Source organism: Crocodylus siamensis, chromosome 9 (assembly GCF_052110815.1).
Source record: "Crocodylus siamensis isolate JL-2025a chromosome 9, ASM5211081v1, whole genome shotgun sequence".
In the NCBI taxonomy this organism is placed as follows: domain Eukaryota; kingdom Metazoa; phylum Chordata; order Crocodylia; family Crocodylidae; genus Crocodylus; species Crocodylus siamensis.
Genome location: NC_143403.1, coordinates 64762906 through 64778372, shown reverse-complemented (window position 1 = coordinate 64778372; position 15467 = coordinate 64762906). Strand labels below are relative to the sequence as shown.

Here is a 15467-nt window from a genome sequence, read left to right as displayed (position 1 = left end):
TAATGCTGTATACCTTCCAGTACTGCCTGGTTCTGAATGCCCACAACTCATCCTGGCCTTATCACTATTTATGGTAGATCCGTTGCATTCTGGGATTTTATCTGCAACTCTTTGTGTATTTACTAGGGTTGTGCCCAACTCTGGAAGTTTAGAGTCATGTTCAGATCTGAATCTGAATTTCTTTGAAGTTTGGACCACCGGGTCTGGTGGAAGCTTGGACCCATCACTGTAAAAATGAAGAGAGGGAAAGCACTGAGTCTATTAGCCATGGGTGTAGGTGGCATCTAGGCTTACAGCCCTGTGATGCCCGTGAACAACTTGAGATTTCGTGGAATGTGTTCATCACTCTGGTTTACTCTACGATGAGTGGAACTGGTCCAAATAGGGTAAATACTTTTAATGAAGGAAATAGGCTTTTTCCATAAAATGTTTTAAATGAAAAATTTGGGGAGTTGTTTTTGTTTGAAACAAGTATTCCCTCACTCTTTCTCTCTCAACTTCTTTTTTCACTAGAAGAAACAAGGGTTGTGGTGCAATCATAGCATCAAAGGTTTTGAATAGATGTTAAGGGTCATGTATAGTCCAGTCCCCATACAAATTACGATGTGCTGTTCCTAAACCATCTCAGACAAACACCTTTCCAGCCCCTTTTGGAGAGTCCATCATTTTCCTGGGCAGCTTGTTCCTTTGTCTGACTGTCCTTACAGTTAAGAAAGTTTTTTTTTCCCCCTGAGTTTTAATCTAAACCTGCTTTGCTGCCATTTAAACCTATGGCTTTGGTTCCTGCCCTCTGTGAGAAGGGAGAAGAGTTGTTCTCCCTCTTCACTATGGCAGACTTTCAAACATGTGAAATCTGCTGTCATGTCTCCCTTTTATCTCCTTTTTTCCAGAATAAACATACCAGGTTCTCTCAACCTTTCCTCATACATCTTATTTCCCAAGCTTTTTATCATCTGTCGCTCTCCTCTGAAGTCTTTCCAGTTTCAATCTGTCCTTTCTAAAATTCAGAGCCCAGAAATGCATGCAGTGTTTTCACTGAGCCCCAACTCAGTGGGCCTCAGTGAGAGTTAACTTGAATCTGGAGGAAGGGTCTGGGACAGAAGTTCAATAAAGCAATTTACCCTAAATCAGTGAAGTGTGTATGACTTCCCACGTCTTGCATGCAATGCTTCTGTTAATGCAACCCAGACCTCCATGTGCTTCTTCTGCAACAGTCACATGTCTGACCCGGGATGAGTTTGTGAGCAGTGAGAACCCCCAGGTCCTTCTTGGCAGAGTTACTGCCTAAGCAATTCTCTCATTCTGCATTTGTGCATCTTGTTTTAGTTCTCTTGGAGTAGGGTTACATTTTCCTATGTTGCATTTCATTTGGTTGTCTGTGGCTCAGTTCTGGTTTATCAAGGTCCTTTTGAATTCTAACAGTCCAAAATATTTGCAGTTCCTCCCAGTTTTGTGTCACTTCCAGGCTTGATCAGGACATTTTCTAGTCCTGTATCCAAATCATTAGTAAAATTGTTAATCAACACCTGCCCCTGAACAGACACCTGTGGAAGCCCCAGCTTGAAACCTCTGGCTTTTGTGACACCGATCCGTTTATAGTCATTCTTTGTTTGGGGTTACGTGGCCAATTCTTCATCTAACTAAGTATCCTTCTGCCTACCCCACATCTCTTCAGGTTACTTATGAGACTATCAAACTGCATGTGTCACAAGATTTTTTGAAGTCCAAGAATATTATGTCCACTGAATTCCTTTCATCCACCAAATGAGTCATTCTGTCAAAGAAGGAAATAGCCAAGTACTCCAGGAGAAAGTTTTACACTTTTAAATAAACATTAAGCTAAAATGTAAAACTCATCCTGAGGAATAATGTCTGCCAAACCTTTCTTAGCTTGTCATGATTCTTGGAGCTCATTTACAAATGACTGGGGATGAAACTAGCATCGTTTGGACTGTTTGCGGGGAAAAAAAAAAGCTTAGAAACCATTTTATAGCCATTTATGCTCCGGGATGAAAAGTAATTTTTTAGCCAAATTGCTAAACAGGGAGAAATATATCTTCCTCCACTTGAGTGCAATAATGTACAGAAGATTATGCATTTGAAGAAAGGATTGTGAAATGGCTCTTAGCAACAAGCATGATTAAATGAACTATTGTTCTTATAGTCGTGCCATGCTGAAATGTGTGATTGGTTCTCTGAGGCACCCTTTGCTTTCCAGCATTTCTCTCAGAGGCATGTGAGGAATGCCTCTGAGTTTTGTGAGCGTGCGTCTGGCATACTGCATGTACTAAGACCATCTACAGCTGTAGTTTGTTTCCTCCTTTGACAGGCAGTGTCATCCGCTGGTTAAAACTCCAGTTCGGAAAAGTATTTAAGCAGGTGCTTAAATGTTACACATGCAAGAGCTCTCCTTGTGTAAATGATCTTAAAGGGACACATATGCTATGGAGACTGTCCATATGGGGCCAGGAAACTCTGTCTTGAGATGCACCTTGCTAGCTCTGCGCAGTAATAGGGCAGTGGGGCGATAAATCCCTGCTCTACTTGGCATTTAGCTAGACCAGAGCCTGGGGGAGAGGCCTCAATGCTAGGAAAATGTGCAAAATGGTCACATGTTGTGATGAGGACCTTGTTTCGTTTCTGTATCTTGTCAAAACTATTTGTGCATCCTTGTTAGGGCCAAGTCAAATTTGATAAATTTAGCACTGGCAAAACCGTTTGAAGTCAGTGGGATATTGAATAGGTGCAGCACCTCACTTACATGCTTTGTTCACTTAATATCAAGGTCAAAAGACATTTCTTCCCCTAAACAGCATATAGTTTGGGGGCACTTATGTCTACTCAGATGCTCAGTAAGAGATCAGGAATAAAGAGGGTTACTACCTGTAGATTAGATTCATACTTGTCTCTAAAAGCCAGGGAGGAAGTACTGAGGACACCATAAACCACATACCCAGCGTGGCACCCTGTCCCCCTCTTGTGATGGCTGGGCTATAGATGGAGACTGATGGAAGCTCATGTATTTATCTCCAGAAGTCATGGATGCCAGTGATACATCTAGGTACACAGTGTTAAACTCCAAGCAGCCCCCAAGGGAGTCAGGACTGTATCTCCCTTTCTCTATACAAGTATAATCCTTAATAGGCAAACCTGATATAAGCATCACTGAAGATCTAGAGATGGTTTGGAAGTTAAAATTCTGAATGTTAGTAACAGATAATATACATTTGGAGTTAAAAAATGCAAATGTCCATAGTGGAATAGACTGGAGTGAGACCTTACCAAATATGAGCAAATGAGTAACTTTTCTTTTGTGTATAAAGAAGATCCTGTGCTTCTGCCATTTCAGGATGATTCAGGTTTTGTTAAATGAATTGATTTTTTTCCGTTTGTTTGTTTTTTCTTCCTTTTTTTCCCCATTCAAAACTGAAGATATAAGATACAAGTCTAAAGTTATTGTCCCTTTTCCTTGCTCTGCCTTATCCCTGAGCAGCTAGAACAAGAGAAGAAATCTTACATTATTTCTTACTGCAAAGACAATGCCCCCAGCAATCTCTTCATCAGATGAACACCATATTTTATAGTGCAGCTGCTGGAAATGACAGATAATGCATTTTCTCTCTCTCTCTCCCGGTGTCTCCCTTGTACCACCCTGAGGCATGCTGGGGCAGGCAATTGCCACCTTCCATCTGTGATATGCAAATCTGTGAGCCATTCTGCCTGAGTTTCCTTTGGTACAGCTGGAAACAGTCGGCTCCATCAGATTTCCTATTTTAGAATTTCTCAAATGTTCTTTGACACAGTTTTTCCTCTTTTCTGATTAGGAGAGTTTCTAATTCAATGACTGTGTCTGTGTGTAGTCTTGCAGTAGGGAACAGAAAGTAACCATCCTGCTTTCTCTCTGCAGTTGCTGGCTTTCGCTGTCGAATGGAGCAATTTGGGCTTTTGTGGCTCCAGCCCTGTTTGTCATTGTGGTATGTATACCCATTCTTCTTGCATAGTTGCTTCTCTCCCACAGTCACACTTTACCTGCCACTATGGTATGACCCTAAGTCGTGTCCTCATTAGTGTCTGTGCAAAGCCACCAAAGTCAGTATGGCTGTCTGTGCTAGAACCAGTATGTTTGTGCTCTGCTTTTACTTTCACATTTATGTCAGTGTATAAATTTAAGTGTGTTGAGTCCCACACTCTCCATTTTACTAAGTTGTGGAACTATTTTTGTGTTCCAGTTGGCCTAAACTTAGTGGCTGAAATGCCAAGGGGAGAAATTGCTTGAAAGTAGGTGAGAACTAGGGTTGGGTATTTGACTGGTCAAATAAAGCTTGGTCAATTTGACTGGTCAAATATTGATCAAAATTGTAAAAAGAAAAAAAAAATGCCAATAGATCCAAACAATATGCAGAAAAAGCTCAATTTTCCATTAAGAAATGTGTCAAAAAACAAACAAAAAATCATATTTCTGTCAAGAAAAGTATAAAAAAACCCGCATTTTTTGGGTAAAATTTTGATAATCTTTGACTGGTCAAAAAACATGGAGTCAGCTGACAATATTTGACCAGTCAGTTGACCCGCTTGCCAACTCTAATGACAACTAGCAAGAATGCTTCCAGCGTTTAAATGTAGTATTATACCAACATCCCACCAAATAAATACTTCATATCTAATCTAATTTCATAGATTAGATAGAAATTGGTCTAATTTCATAGATTTTCTATGAAATTTCTATCTAATGATGGTCCTGAACCAGAATGCTTAAACTGACCCCATTTAAACTTGGAGGGGTCCAGACTTCTCAGCCTAGGTCCAACTTTCCAACACAAATCTCAAGACTAGATTTGGATTAGATCTGGATCCAAAGCTCCTCAGAGCTTTAAGGAGCTTTTTGTGGATGAACTTTTATATTCTTGGTGTCCGTAGGGTGTTAGCCTACTTTATACTATTGAATATTAGTCATAGAAGTAATCTCACTGACTACTCGTTGAAATAAATGCTGATCAAAGTGATTAAAGATCTATTAAGATAATATCCTTTACATATGTGTTACTAAAATTGTGTAAAAGTGAACAGCCTGAATTGGTAAAGTGCCTTTTTTCCCTCTAGCTGCAAGTAAATTAGGGCATAGCTCCAGGACTTTTAATAAGTCACAGGAAAGTCACAGCATCTATTGTATGCAGATATGGATATAGTATGCTATATTGGTTGACAATTGGGAAATGTTTTGTAACGTTAGTTACACTCAAGTCAAATTATGTTAACTGCCATTACATCTTTACAGTTTTGCCTTTGTATATACATAATACAACATAACTCATGTATTAACTGTATTCCAAATTAGTAATGTATTATGGATGCTCAGGGAATAATTCAAGCACCAGAGTAATATTATTCCATGCAAGGAGTTTTACAAAAATTTTCACAGGCCAAAAAAACATCTAAAATAATATTGTAGCTACTAAATTATAACTCCTCAGCAAACAGATATTATACTTAAAGACACTACTGAAATTCCCAAGAAAACTATTAATTTGAGAGACAGATTTAGACCAACAATCTAAATGTGAAAAATTCTATATAGCTTTATTATTCATAACTACTTCTTCAAACCATCCAGCAAGCAGCAAATACAAGGCTCTTAGTCACTAAATAATCTGGGCTAGACTTGAACTAGTATTGTAGAAGTGAACTGACCCATGAACTCCTCCCCAACTCCGCCCCGAAAAAAAATCAGCATCAGTGATCTATCCTGCGTTTCACATTAGGCACAGAAATAATCATGGTAAGAATACAAGGTGAAGATGCAAAACAAAATGATTGTTTGCAAAATGTTTGCTTGCTGCATATAGACTTCTGCTTGGTCTGCTGCAGATAACAGTAACATTAGTAATGCATAATTTAATTTTCCAAAAATTCAACGCAGATGCTAAACTGCAGGGTTAGCTGTTATTTATTATGAATGTGATTGCTGCTCAGATTAAGTGAAACTGAAGTCCTCCCTAGTTGATGGATTTTACATCACAGGAAGGCTAGGTAAATAGTAAATAGCCACCATCTGCTCAGCCCATCTTATAAGATTTCATAGGCCAATTTTTCACCATGCTCTTATAAGAAACTCTATCAGAGTGAAGGAAAAACAGGCTGGCCACATCTCCCTCAATGGGGATACACCATGTGTAGGGGAAATCCTCAGTGGATATAGAGCTATTGTAGCTAGATCCTAAGCAACGCTGTGATATTCTGGTCCCAGCCAGACCACTGCAGTCCATAGCATAGAGAAGGCTCCACGGTGTCTGTTGACATCTGGTATGTATTCGAATAGCCCCAGACTGCTCACAACTCTGCCAAGAGCAGAGATGTGAAGAAGTAATTAGGCCAAGATACTGGGGCAAACCTTGACTTTAGGACCAAGTGCTTTGGCATTGTTATGGTGGTACAGAAACGAGAGAACTTTGCTGTTTAAAATGTGCTTCAAAAAGATCCCCACGCTGAGTAAATGGCATGATATATTGTTATACACATCAGAGAGATGAATGGCTGATTCCATTCCACTGGTACTTAGACCTGCTGCCATTCTTAATATGTTGGGCTATATCTTTCCAAGCCTAGTGCCCTCAAATTGCATGTTATGGCAGTGTAAGAGTGATGTTGTAGCTGTGATGGTCCAGAAATTACACAGGAAGGAAGGATTTCTTAGGATGATATCTTTTATTGGACCAACTCTGTAGTTGGGATAAAGTGAGACAAGCTTTCAAACAGAAGCTTCTCTAGCCTGAGGAGACCTGAAGAAGAACATCTTACATTCAAAAGTTTGTCTCACTTTATCCCAACTACAGAGTTGGTCCAATAGGCATCACCCTAAGAAATCCTTGCCTCTAATCCCATGACAGTCAGTGGGATTTGTGGGAAATATTACATAAAGTATTCCCTCCAGCTAAATTCTCGGGAAGGCGTCTTGCTGCCTACACATTCCCTTTCTAGTAAGTGTTTTAGAGCAGTGCAGTGAGATGGCATCTAGGCTATTCCTTCCCATTGAAATTTCATGTCAGACACTGCAGTTTGAGCACTTGATCAAAGAATGGCTGTTAAAGCTGTTAGGTTCAGATGGCTGCTTTGGGCACATCTGTTGGTTGTAATGAATTTAATCTTTCCAGAGGAGAGGGCAGGTTCATGACTCAGTTACTACTACATGAATGTATTACAACTGTTTAATTAAGCCCACACATTAACTTACAGTGAATTGTTGCTTAATCACTTTGATTATTCAAGGAGTCAGGGTTGTTTGTAGGGATTAACGAGGGGATTATCCCTCTGGAAACATCTCTAAGACATCAGTCGTGCAATGCTATAATTAGTTAGACCCCCCACCACCTGTGCAAGTCCAGGAGCAGGGCCGAGGTGTCCAAGAAGCAGTGTAAGTGAGCAGAAGATGAATGTATTGATTAGAGAAGTCACAAGTCCATGTTAAAAACCTTAGACTTTTAAGGGTGTCAGGTTTGAACCAGAACCCAGCCCCTACTATGGCCACTTTCTTTGGTGACATATAGGGGCTGTAAAAGGTTGCAGTGAAATGGAGTTCCCTTAGTACAGAAGCTCTAGGCTGCTTTCCTGCGCAGGCTCCAGCCAAGGCATAGGAGCAGCAGGGCAGGGACCAGGATGGGGAGTAGTTGGTCCAATTGTGGGCTGCCCTTTCTGTTCCTGACTGGGCCTTCTGCCTACTGTCATGGGGCACGCTACAAAATCAGGACCTTATTATTACCCATGATGAAGCAGCAGAATGGGAATTTCGACTCTTTCAGTATGGGCTGGATTCCCAAGAATGGCCCCGCAAAGTGTCCCCAGATGTCTGTGCCCATACAAAGCCAAGTCCTGGTCTTTGCAAATAAGTATTTACACAGTGGGCATGGACAGCATGTGCTCCTAAAGCAACCGACTTTTATCTCAACCTCATGCTTTACAACTGTTTCGGATCATACAAAAAGCTGGATTCATGTCTGTGCGACAGTGGAATCTCCAGCTACCTTCAAGGTGGATTCCTTCCCTCTGGAGGGCAGGAGATGGATCCAGGGCTAACCCCTTTCAGCAGAGGACCTAAATAAAATCTGGCTGGCAGAAGCTCTGAATCAGTACACCACACAGACAGTATAGCTTAACCTCTACGTGGCTGTGAAAAGCCCTGTAAAAGTTAAGAGGATTGAAAACTTGATGTGTTGTCTCTCGATTTTAAAAGCTTGGTTATGTTGACATTGCAGAACTTGCCGCATGCCAGCATGGTACTTGTAAGGTGATCGGCAGTGCCGAAGAGTCCCATGTGATGAGAGCAATTCTCTCTGTACATAAAAGAAAGCATAGCTGATCAAGTAAGAGGTATAGAGATGCCGGGGATGTGGCAGGTTTGATGCAACAACCCTGACCTTTTTTTTTTTTTATAACCCGTCCATTTTTTTCTGCTTGTCTCATGTATTTTTGGACATATGTAGGGTGTCAAAGGTGTTAAAAAATGTAAAAGTCTAAACAACAATGAATTGGGAAGAAATGAAGTAATCCAGTAGTCACATGTCACCTCATCACCTCAAGGTGTGCTGCCTTGCCAATGTTATTTTCTGTGTAGGAAATAGGTAACATCAAGTCCTCCCAAGCTAATGCCCCAAAATAGTATTAAATGGAAAGGACCTTATAGTAAAGCACTTGCTCAGATAGATGAGCACTTACTTCAAGTGTATTATTTGTGTGAGTAGCTGCTTAGCAATGTAAATTGGGGGTAGCTATCTGGCCCTTACTTCTTATTTATTATTCACAGTACTCTTGACAAGACAAGATACATTTTTACAGGGATACAAATATTTGGAGAAAGAGAGGGAGAATGAATGCATGCGGGTGCTGTTCATCTAATGATTTGCTAAATATTCTAAACCCAGCTCAGCTCAAAATAGCAGCAGTTTGATAATGCATTCCCAATGGATGCCAAAAAGTCCTGTTGAAAAGTGAGGTAATAGCAACAGAAGAAAACAACCAGGCTAACTGCTATTGTATTTGGAAATACATATGCATGCTTGTGTGTGTGTGTGCACATGCATGTGTGTAATAATGTATTTAGTCATATTTACTGGTGAAAGGTCTTTAAATAGTATACAGTTAATGAATTGCATACACAGATGTTTTCCTGGGAAAGCATGGCTTGGAAAGCAATATTTAAAAACTTGGCTTCTACCACCCGCAGCTTGTCCCTGGCAAGGGTCTTGGGAAGGGGGAAATGGTCTGTATGAAACTGGGGAGTAGGATTTGCAACTCCCAGTCCCTATAAAATGGGCAGGGCTCTTTCCCCAAGATATGTGAAGAGCCCTGTGCTTCTTCCCTGTCCCAGCCCTTCGCTCTTGAGCATAGCAGCCACTGGAGTCATCCAGCAAGGCCTATGTCTTCTAGGTGCTACCTCCTTAAAATGCAGTTGCAAGGAATAGTGTGATGGCTGAGTGGCACCCCACCATCAGTGGGTTGTGAGACCCAAGGGGCTGATTCAAGGGACAATGCTGTGAGCGGTCTCCTCTGCATGAAGATCTTTGTGGCCCCTATCTTACCCCTACCTCTTACAGTATGGGCAGATGAAAACATTAAAGTGAGATAAATTAGGCTATGGACAAATGTACTTTTTTTTTTGCACTGATTTCGAAAGGTGCTGGGGAAGGTGCTTCAGCTGTTGAGGTGTAACTATTTCACTGACCTGCCCCTGGTGTGATAGAAGAGTCTGGCTAAACTGCTGTAACTTTAACTCTGTTTCATCCGAGATTAAAGTTGTGGTTATTTCCACAATTGTATCGCTATTGAAACAGGCAGGCATAACAGCTACATCACAGTATCTTACATCAGTATCATTTGATAACAGTACACACATTACAACTGTGTCTACCCTTACACTGTAAAGCCACATTGTGTCACTTACTTCATGGTAAATGTGTGTGGGCATGGTTTTAATCCATGGTAGTTGGAAGGTATATCACTCATTGAAAATGGGGTTACAATGCCTTAGTACATCACCTTACAGCAAGTGTATGAATTCACACTCTCACTTATCTCATGGTAAAGCATGTGTAAGCCCTAACTTTAACTCTTTAAAAAACATGAAGACATCCCCATATAATAACTTTGCAAAGGAGATTCATTCAACTAATTTGAAACCCCAATCAATTTTAGTTAGTGTGAACCAAGAAAAACATTTATCCAAAGAGAAAAAAAAAGTGATATAGCACCTGAATTTTTGGAACAAGGTAATAAAGACTTCTGGCAGAAAACTTCATTCTTTATCAGCCATCTGCTACCTTAGTGTATTTCCATATATATGGTAGAATTAAGGAAATTTTACTGAAAGCCCAAACATCTGTAATATTTTATCTAATAAGTAGTATTTGAGACACTGAACTAAATCAAGAAGGTATTTATCATGCTGGAAAAATATTGGGTAGTCATCAGCAGGTGCTTTTTACTGCCTTGCCCATATACAGATATCTTCCTAGGTTAATACTGCCTACTGTTACCCAACACTGTCCTTAACTGCACTTTTGTCTCTCTGTATATGTGTACAGATTTCTTTAGTACGACCATCAGGACAAAGACTTCTATGCACTTGTGACATAGGCTAATTGCTTGCCATTAGTAGTCATCAGATAATATTTCTTTGGCTGTCCAAGTCTTGGTCTCAGACTCAGGGCCTTGTTACACAATGATTTTGAACAGTTCCTGGAGTTTTGGGTATTAATGTGGCAGTAAGGGCTGGGCAGGCAGGTTAAACCTTCCCTGTCTGCTCCCCTGGGACAGACAGGATAGGCAGCCACAAGTAAGTAACGCCCTGGGGCAGGGGGGGAACCCCAAGGCAAAGGGGATATGGGCAGAAGTCTGGGATTGGATGGGGGGGATTCTTAACTTTGAGTCCTTCAGGTCCCTGGATATGTCACTCCTTCAAAATCAAACTAGCACTAATACGGATAAACATCTGTGTAGCTCATAGTGGGTGCATTTACACATGCCATTAAAGCACGGTGATAAACTCTGGCACAGTTTGCACCAGAGTTTATCATGGAACATTAATGGTACATGTAGATGCTCAAGCTGCTGCAGTCCAGGGTGTACATGCAGACACTGCACCTGGGACTGGGGCAGTTTGAGCCAAGGTGGAGCAGCCCCAGGCTGGCGGGTGGCCTGGGGGGTCAGCCCTGGGCTCTGGGAGGCAGTGTCAGGCAGTGGAGGGGCTGGCTGGGACTAGGCACCAGATGGGGGGTCTGGCTCCCTGCTGCCTGGGCTAATGTATTCCTGGGTCAGCATTTACACATGTTCAAGCGCAGTTATTTTTGCCACAGTACTGTCCCCAACTATCTTATGGCAGCAAAAATTAGTTTGCTGTGGTCTAATAGTGTCACATGTATAGCCTATGATGCTTTACACCACTGCAAATTAGTCTACCGTGCATGTAAGTGCACACGTAGCTGCACCCACTGTAAAGTGTAACAAGGCCCTCAGCGATTGCCATCACTGCCTTACGCTGGTATTCTCTTGTTAGCACTAAATCCCTAGGACAAGATGCTGATTCTCTAATAGTACCTAATTCCATAAAGTCTCTTGACTTCTGGGCATTACTCATTATGAATAAGGGCAGAGGCATAACTAAGTGCATACGTAACCTGGGTGGCAGTTGTGCAATGGGCAGCATCAGTGACTTTGCTTTGGACAGTGATGGCTTGGCTGGAAGCACAGTGGCTGCTATTTTAGGCTGCTTCTCCTACTCTGTTGGCACCCAAGCGTAGTGCGCCAGTCGCTCCCGTCTTCATTGTACTACTGAATAAAGCTGTGGAACCTGCCCCCTACACTGTCATCTTCTTGCTGATAAAGTGTCTCTTCCCCCCAACCCCATTTGTATGCTGTGAAATCCAGCTCAGCTATGTCTTCTGAATTGCCAATTCCTTTAAGTAACGCTGGTGAAAATCCAAAGCAACTCTATGTAAACCAATAGAGTGATTCCAAAATTGGTCTCAAGGAGCTGAGAGCAAAATCTGACCCATGGTTCTTCCAGCATTGAACATCCATCAGCTTAATTGATTAGCTCCATGTGGAAAATGCAGTATTTCCGCTAATGATTTCCGATGTGACCTAGCAACAGACCACGGCCACAATAACTGGCGATGACAGTACCCCGTTAATGTTGGGAATAAAATTAACTTGCATCACCAGGGAGTAGATTAACACCTCAGGATGGGTGAATCTGTGAACTCCTTGATCTTATGCTTGTAACTAGAATAGAACTTAATTAATGGTTTAAAGAAGTTTGGTGCATGCACTTAATTAAATTAATTTATGTAGTTTTATGAATTCTTTTGCACTGCCAGGTTCTGTCCTGAAGTCCTAAAATGCCAGACAGGAGGCTTTTTCTCATATTCCTGGACCACAGAAGATAAAGAATAAAAAATGAATGCGAGTGGGATAGAATCTGGGAGAAACCCGTATAAATTCAGACTAATTTCCAACTACAAGAAGGAAAGAAATTGTTCCTACCCTCTTTCCAGTATAGGTTTGCAAACTCGATATAGTTTTTGGATAAGCAGCCATTTTCTGAGCCAACTACCCTTCACAGAAACTGAAAGGTGCTTGTCCACATTATTGGTTTTTTCTAGCTAAAGATATTCCCTAGGGTTTCTTGTTCCTCTTCTGGTCCCGCTGTGCTACAGGGCTAGGCAATAATGGAGGAGCCTGACTCTGCAGCTGAATCTCCTTAAGATATTGGATGGAGGTTTGGCTGAGGGCTTGAGGATTGTATGCTACGATAGCAGATTTGGGTCTCAAATTCCAGTTGTAGAGCTGAGTTTTGTTTACCCTTTCATGACTCTACCCTCTTAGACAATACTACCTGGGTGAGGAAGCAGAACTGGGTTTAGGTCAATATAGTGTTGTCTTTCAGGGACAAAATACTGGTTCTGATGGGAAATCTCATAGAGAGAGAAAAGTGATGCTGAAAGGAGGTGATTGACTCTTTAACTATGGCTCCAATCTAAGTCTTTTCTCAGATGTATTCTCATTGGGCTGGATCAAAAGTCCATGAGAGTCTTTCCATGAACTTTGGTGAGCTTCGGCTCAGACTGAAGGTAATTAGCCCCTGTAACTCCCAGTAGCTTCAGTGTGACTGCAGGGGCTCATTACTGCCTGGGCCTGCTGACTCGAAAGGACCTTTTGTCTGAAAATAATCCCCTATGAGTCATAAAGCCTAGACTATTGCCATCGCCTGTATTTTTAAAGTGGCAGAATGTGGTCAATCCACTGCAAGCAGCAATGCAAGTCCCTACAGCATTAGAAGGCAAAATAACTGCAGCTGTGAAACAAATATGGCCCTTCAGAAAAAACAAGCAGCAGGAACAGCCTACACTTCTCTTATCTAAATGTTTGTTCTCCCAGTCTGAACATTTTAATATGTGAGGTCTCTGTATTTGGTCGTGTCTTCCTATTAGGCTCTAAATCTGAAATAACTTTAGCCTTGTGTTATTTTGTCAGTTAAAATATAATGAGTGTTTCACCAACTAAATCTCCTTCTGTTCAAGTTGTTGAGAAGGTATTTATGCCAGATGTCAAAAAATCACTGGGGAAACCATTCATTGGCTCTATGGAGTTTAGGATGGGAATGCAACTGCTTCCTTACTTTGTTTGCTAGAACATTAATAAGACATTCGCATCTGATCAGTTTATTCAAGCTGGATGAAAATATGGTAATTCTCAAAACAGCTTATCTGCCTAAAAACTGCTTTTTAACCTTCTTGCACAAAAGTCACTTCTGATTTAACCCAGTCTGTGCAAAGACTTTTTTATTGTGAGTATTGACAGCACATTCAAACTGCACAGTGAGTATGTTAGATTAAAAATACATGACTTTTCAGTTAATGTGGGCTATTAAAACAGGGATTTGCCAATTATTTGATGGCCCTTTTTAGTAGTAAGATCCCAGCATTTCTTTCCTGAAGAACAGTGATATTAGTGATGTACCCTAAATGAGATGTAGTGACAAAGACTTCACTGGAGCAAAAGAGCAAAGGGTTTATAAAACACTAGCATTTCAGAAGTCCCCTCAGATCACTGAAGTTTAAGTTTTCAATCATTTCTCATTCGGTTTCTGTTGCATAAAATTCTGAAACTGAAATTTGCTTGCAAATACTTAACGTTCAGTCCACTGGAAAACAAAACTGTTTCTGCTTGTTTTAAGAAAGGGCATCTAGCTATATTAATAAGTTACTGTAAAGCAGGCTAAGGTATGAACCTATAGCATGCTTTCTACTTCCGTGACTGCTGGTAAATATGCTCTTATTTTGCAGCATATATGAGGTATCTTACCCTGTTTTCAACTACCGTGCATTTACTGCTGGGTAGCTAATGTGCTCTCAGTTCATATTCTACTGTTCTTCATGGTAATTCGTTTTCATAGGCATGTCTGGGACCTGATGACCTGTTCCTAAAGGTTCATAATTAATTTGGATTTGATTCGGCATTTCACCCACAACTTCCACTGAACCTACTAAGGAAATACTCAGAGCAACCAACTCTTATTGCCTGCTGCTGCCTTTCTTTGGTTTCGATGGGAATTTTGCCTGAGTAGAATTTGAGTGAAGACTTGGCAGTCAGCTTACTGGCTTTAGTGAGCCCCTCATGTGAATAAACCCTGTAAAATCTGACCCTATTCTCTAATTCACAGTTAAAATACTCATTTAAAATAAGTTCGGCCTAGGTGACAAGCAGGAACCACTGCACTCTCCTTTTTTCCACCTGCTTTCTTTTTATTTTTGCTCATGCTGATCCTGTCCTTAATCCCTCATCCTTAGCTTCATGCTAAACAACACGCTCTGCCGTTTGCTGTACAGCTTTGGCCAAAAAGGGAGAAATACGCCTTTTACTTTCTCTTTCTCTCTTTTAAACCTAAGGTCTTTTGACAACAAGGCTGTCTTGCTGAGTCTCCTTTAAATGAAAAAGTTTTTTCCTCTCTTGCTTCACCTGTGACTCCAGAGGGGATGGCAAACATTCCTTTGTTCCATTTTTTCAGTGTTAGTCTTTTCAAGATTTCCTAGATTTCTGGTGGGAGTTCGTTTCATTATAGGGATGTTTCTGTTGGGCCTGACATCAAACGTAGCGTGCCTTTTGAAAAACTGAGTTCAAGCTTAATTTTTTTCCCCCTTTACTTCTACTTTGAAATAATCTCGTGGAAAGGTTGCAAGCCGATTTTGGTAAGCAGAAAGAATTCAACATGGAAAGATTTAATGAAAGGTGCTAAAATACATGCGTGTGTGCATTCACACTCACATACATACCTAATGCATCTCACACTGTTTGTCAGCCACTGATGCAAGTGGAACATGATCCTGCGTGCAGCAAGGTTTTTGAGCCGTACAGTTTGCCTCAAATCCACACTTCTGAGGGTGGAATGGAAAGCCGCCAGTTAATTCATAATTGATTAG

General features: G+C 41.1%; 1 protein-coding gene across 2 annotated transcripts in view; it reads left to right on the top strand.

The window, feature by feature from the left end:
- Nucleotides 1–15467, top strand: part of ADGRD1 (adhesion G protein-coupled receptor D1) — a 237932-nt gene that overhangs the window by 180191 nt on the left and 42274 nt on the right. For both annotated transcript variants that reach the window (XM_090062339.1, XM_090062340.1), the window contains one exon: nucleotides 3908–3974. In XM_090062339.1, the coding sequence (XP_089918465.1) occupies nucleotides 3908–3974 (67 nt within the window). The remainder of the gene's footprint in view (nucleotides 1–3907; nucleotides 3975–15467) is intronic.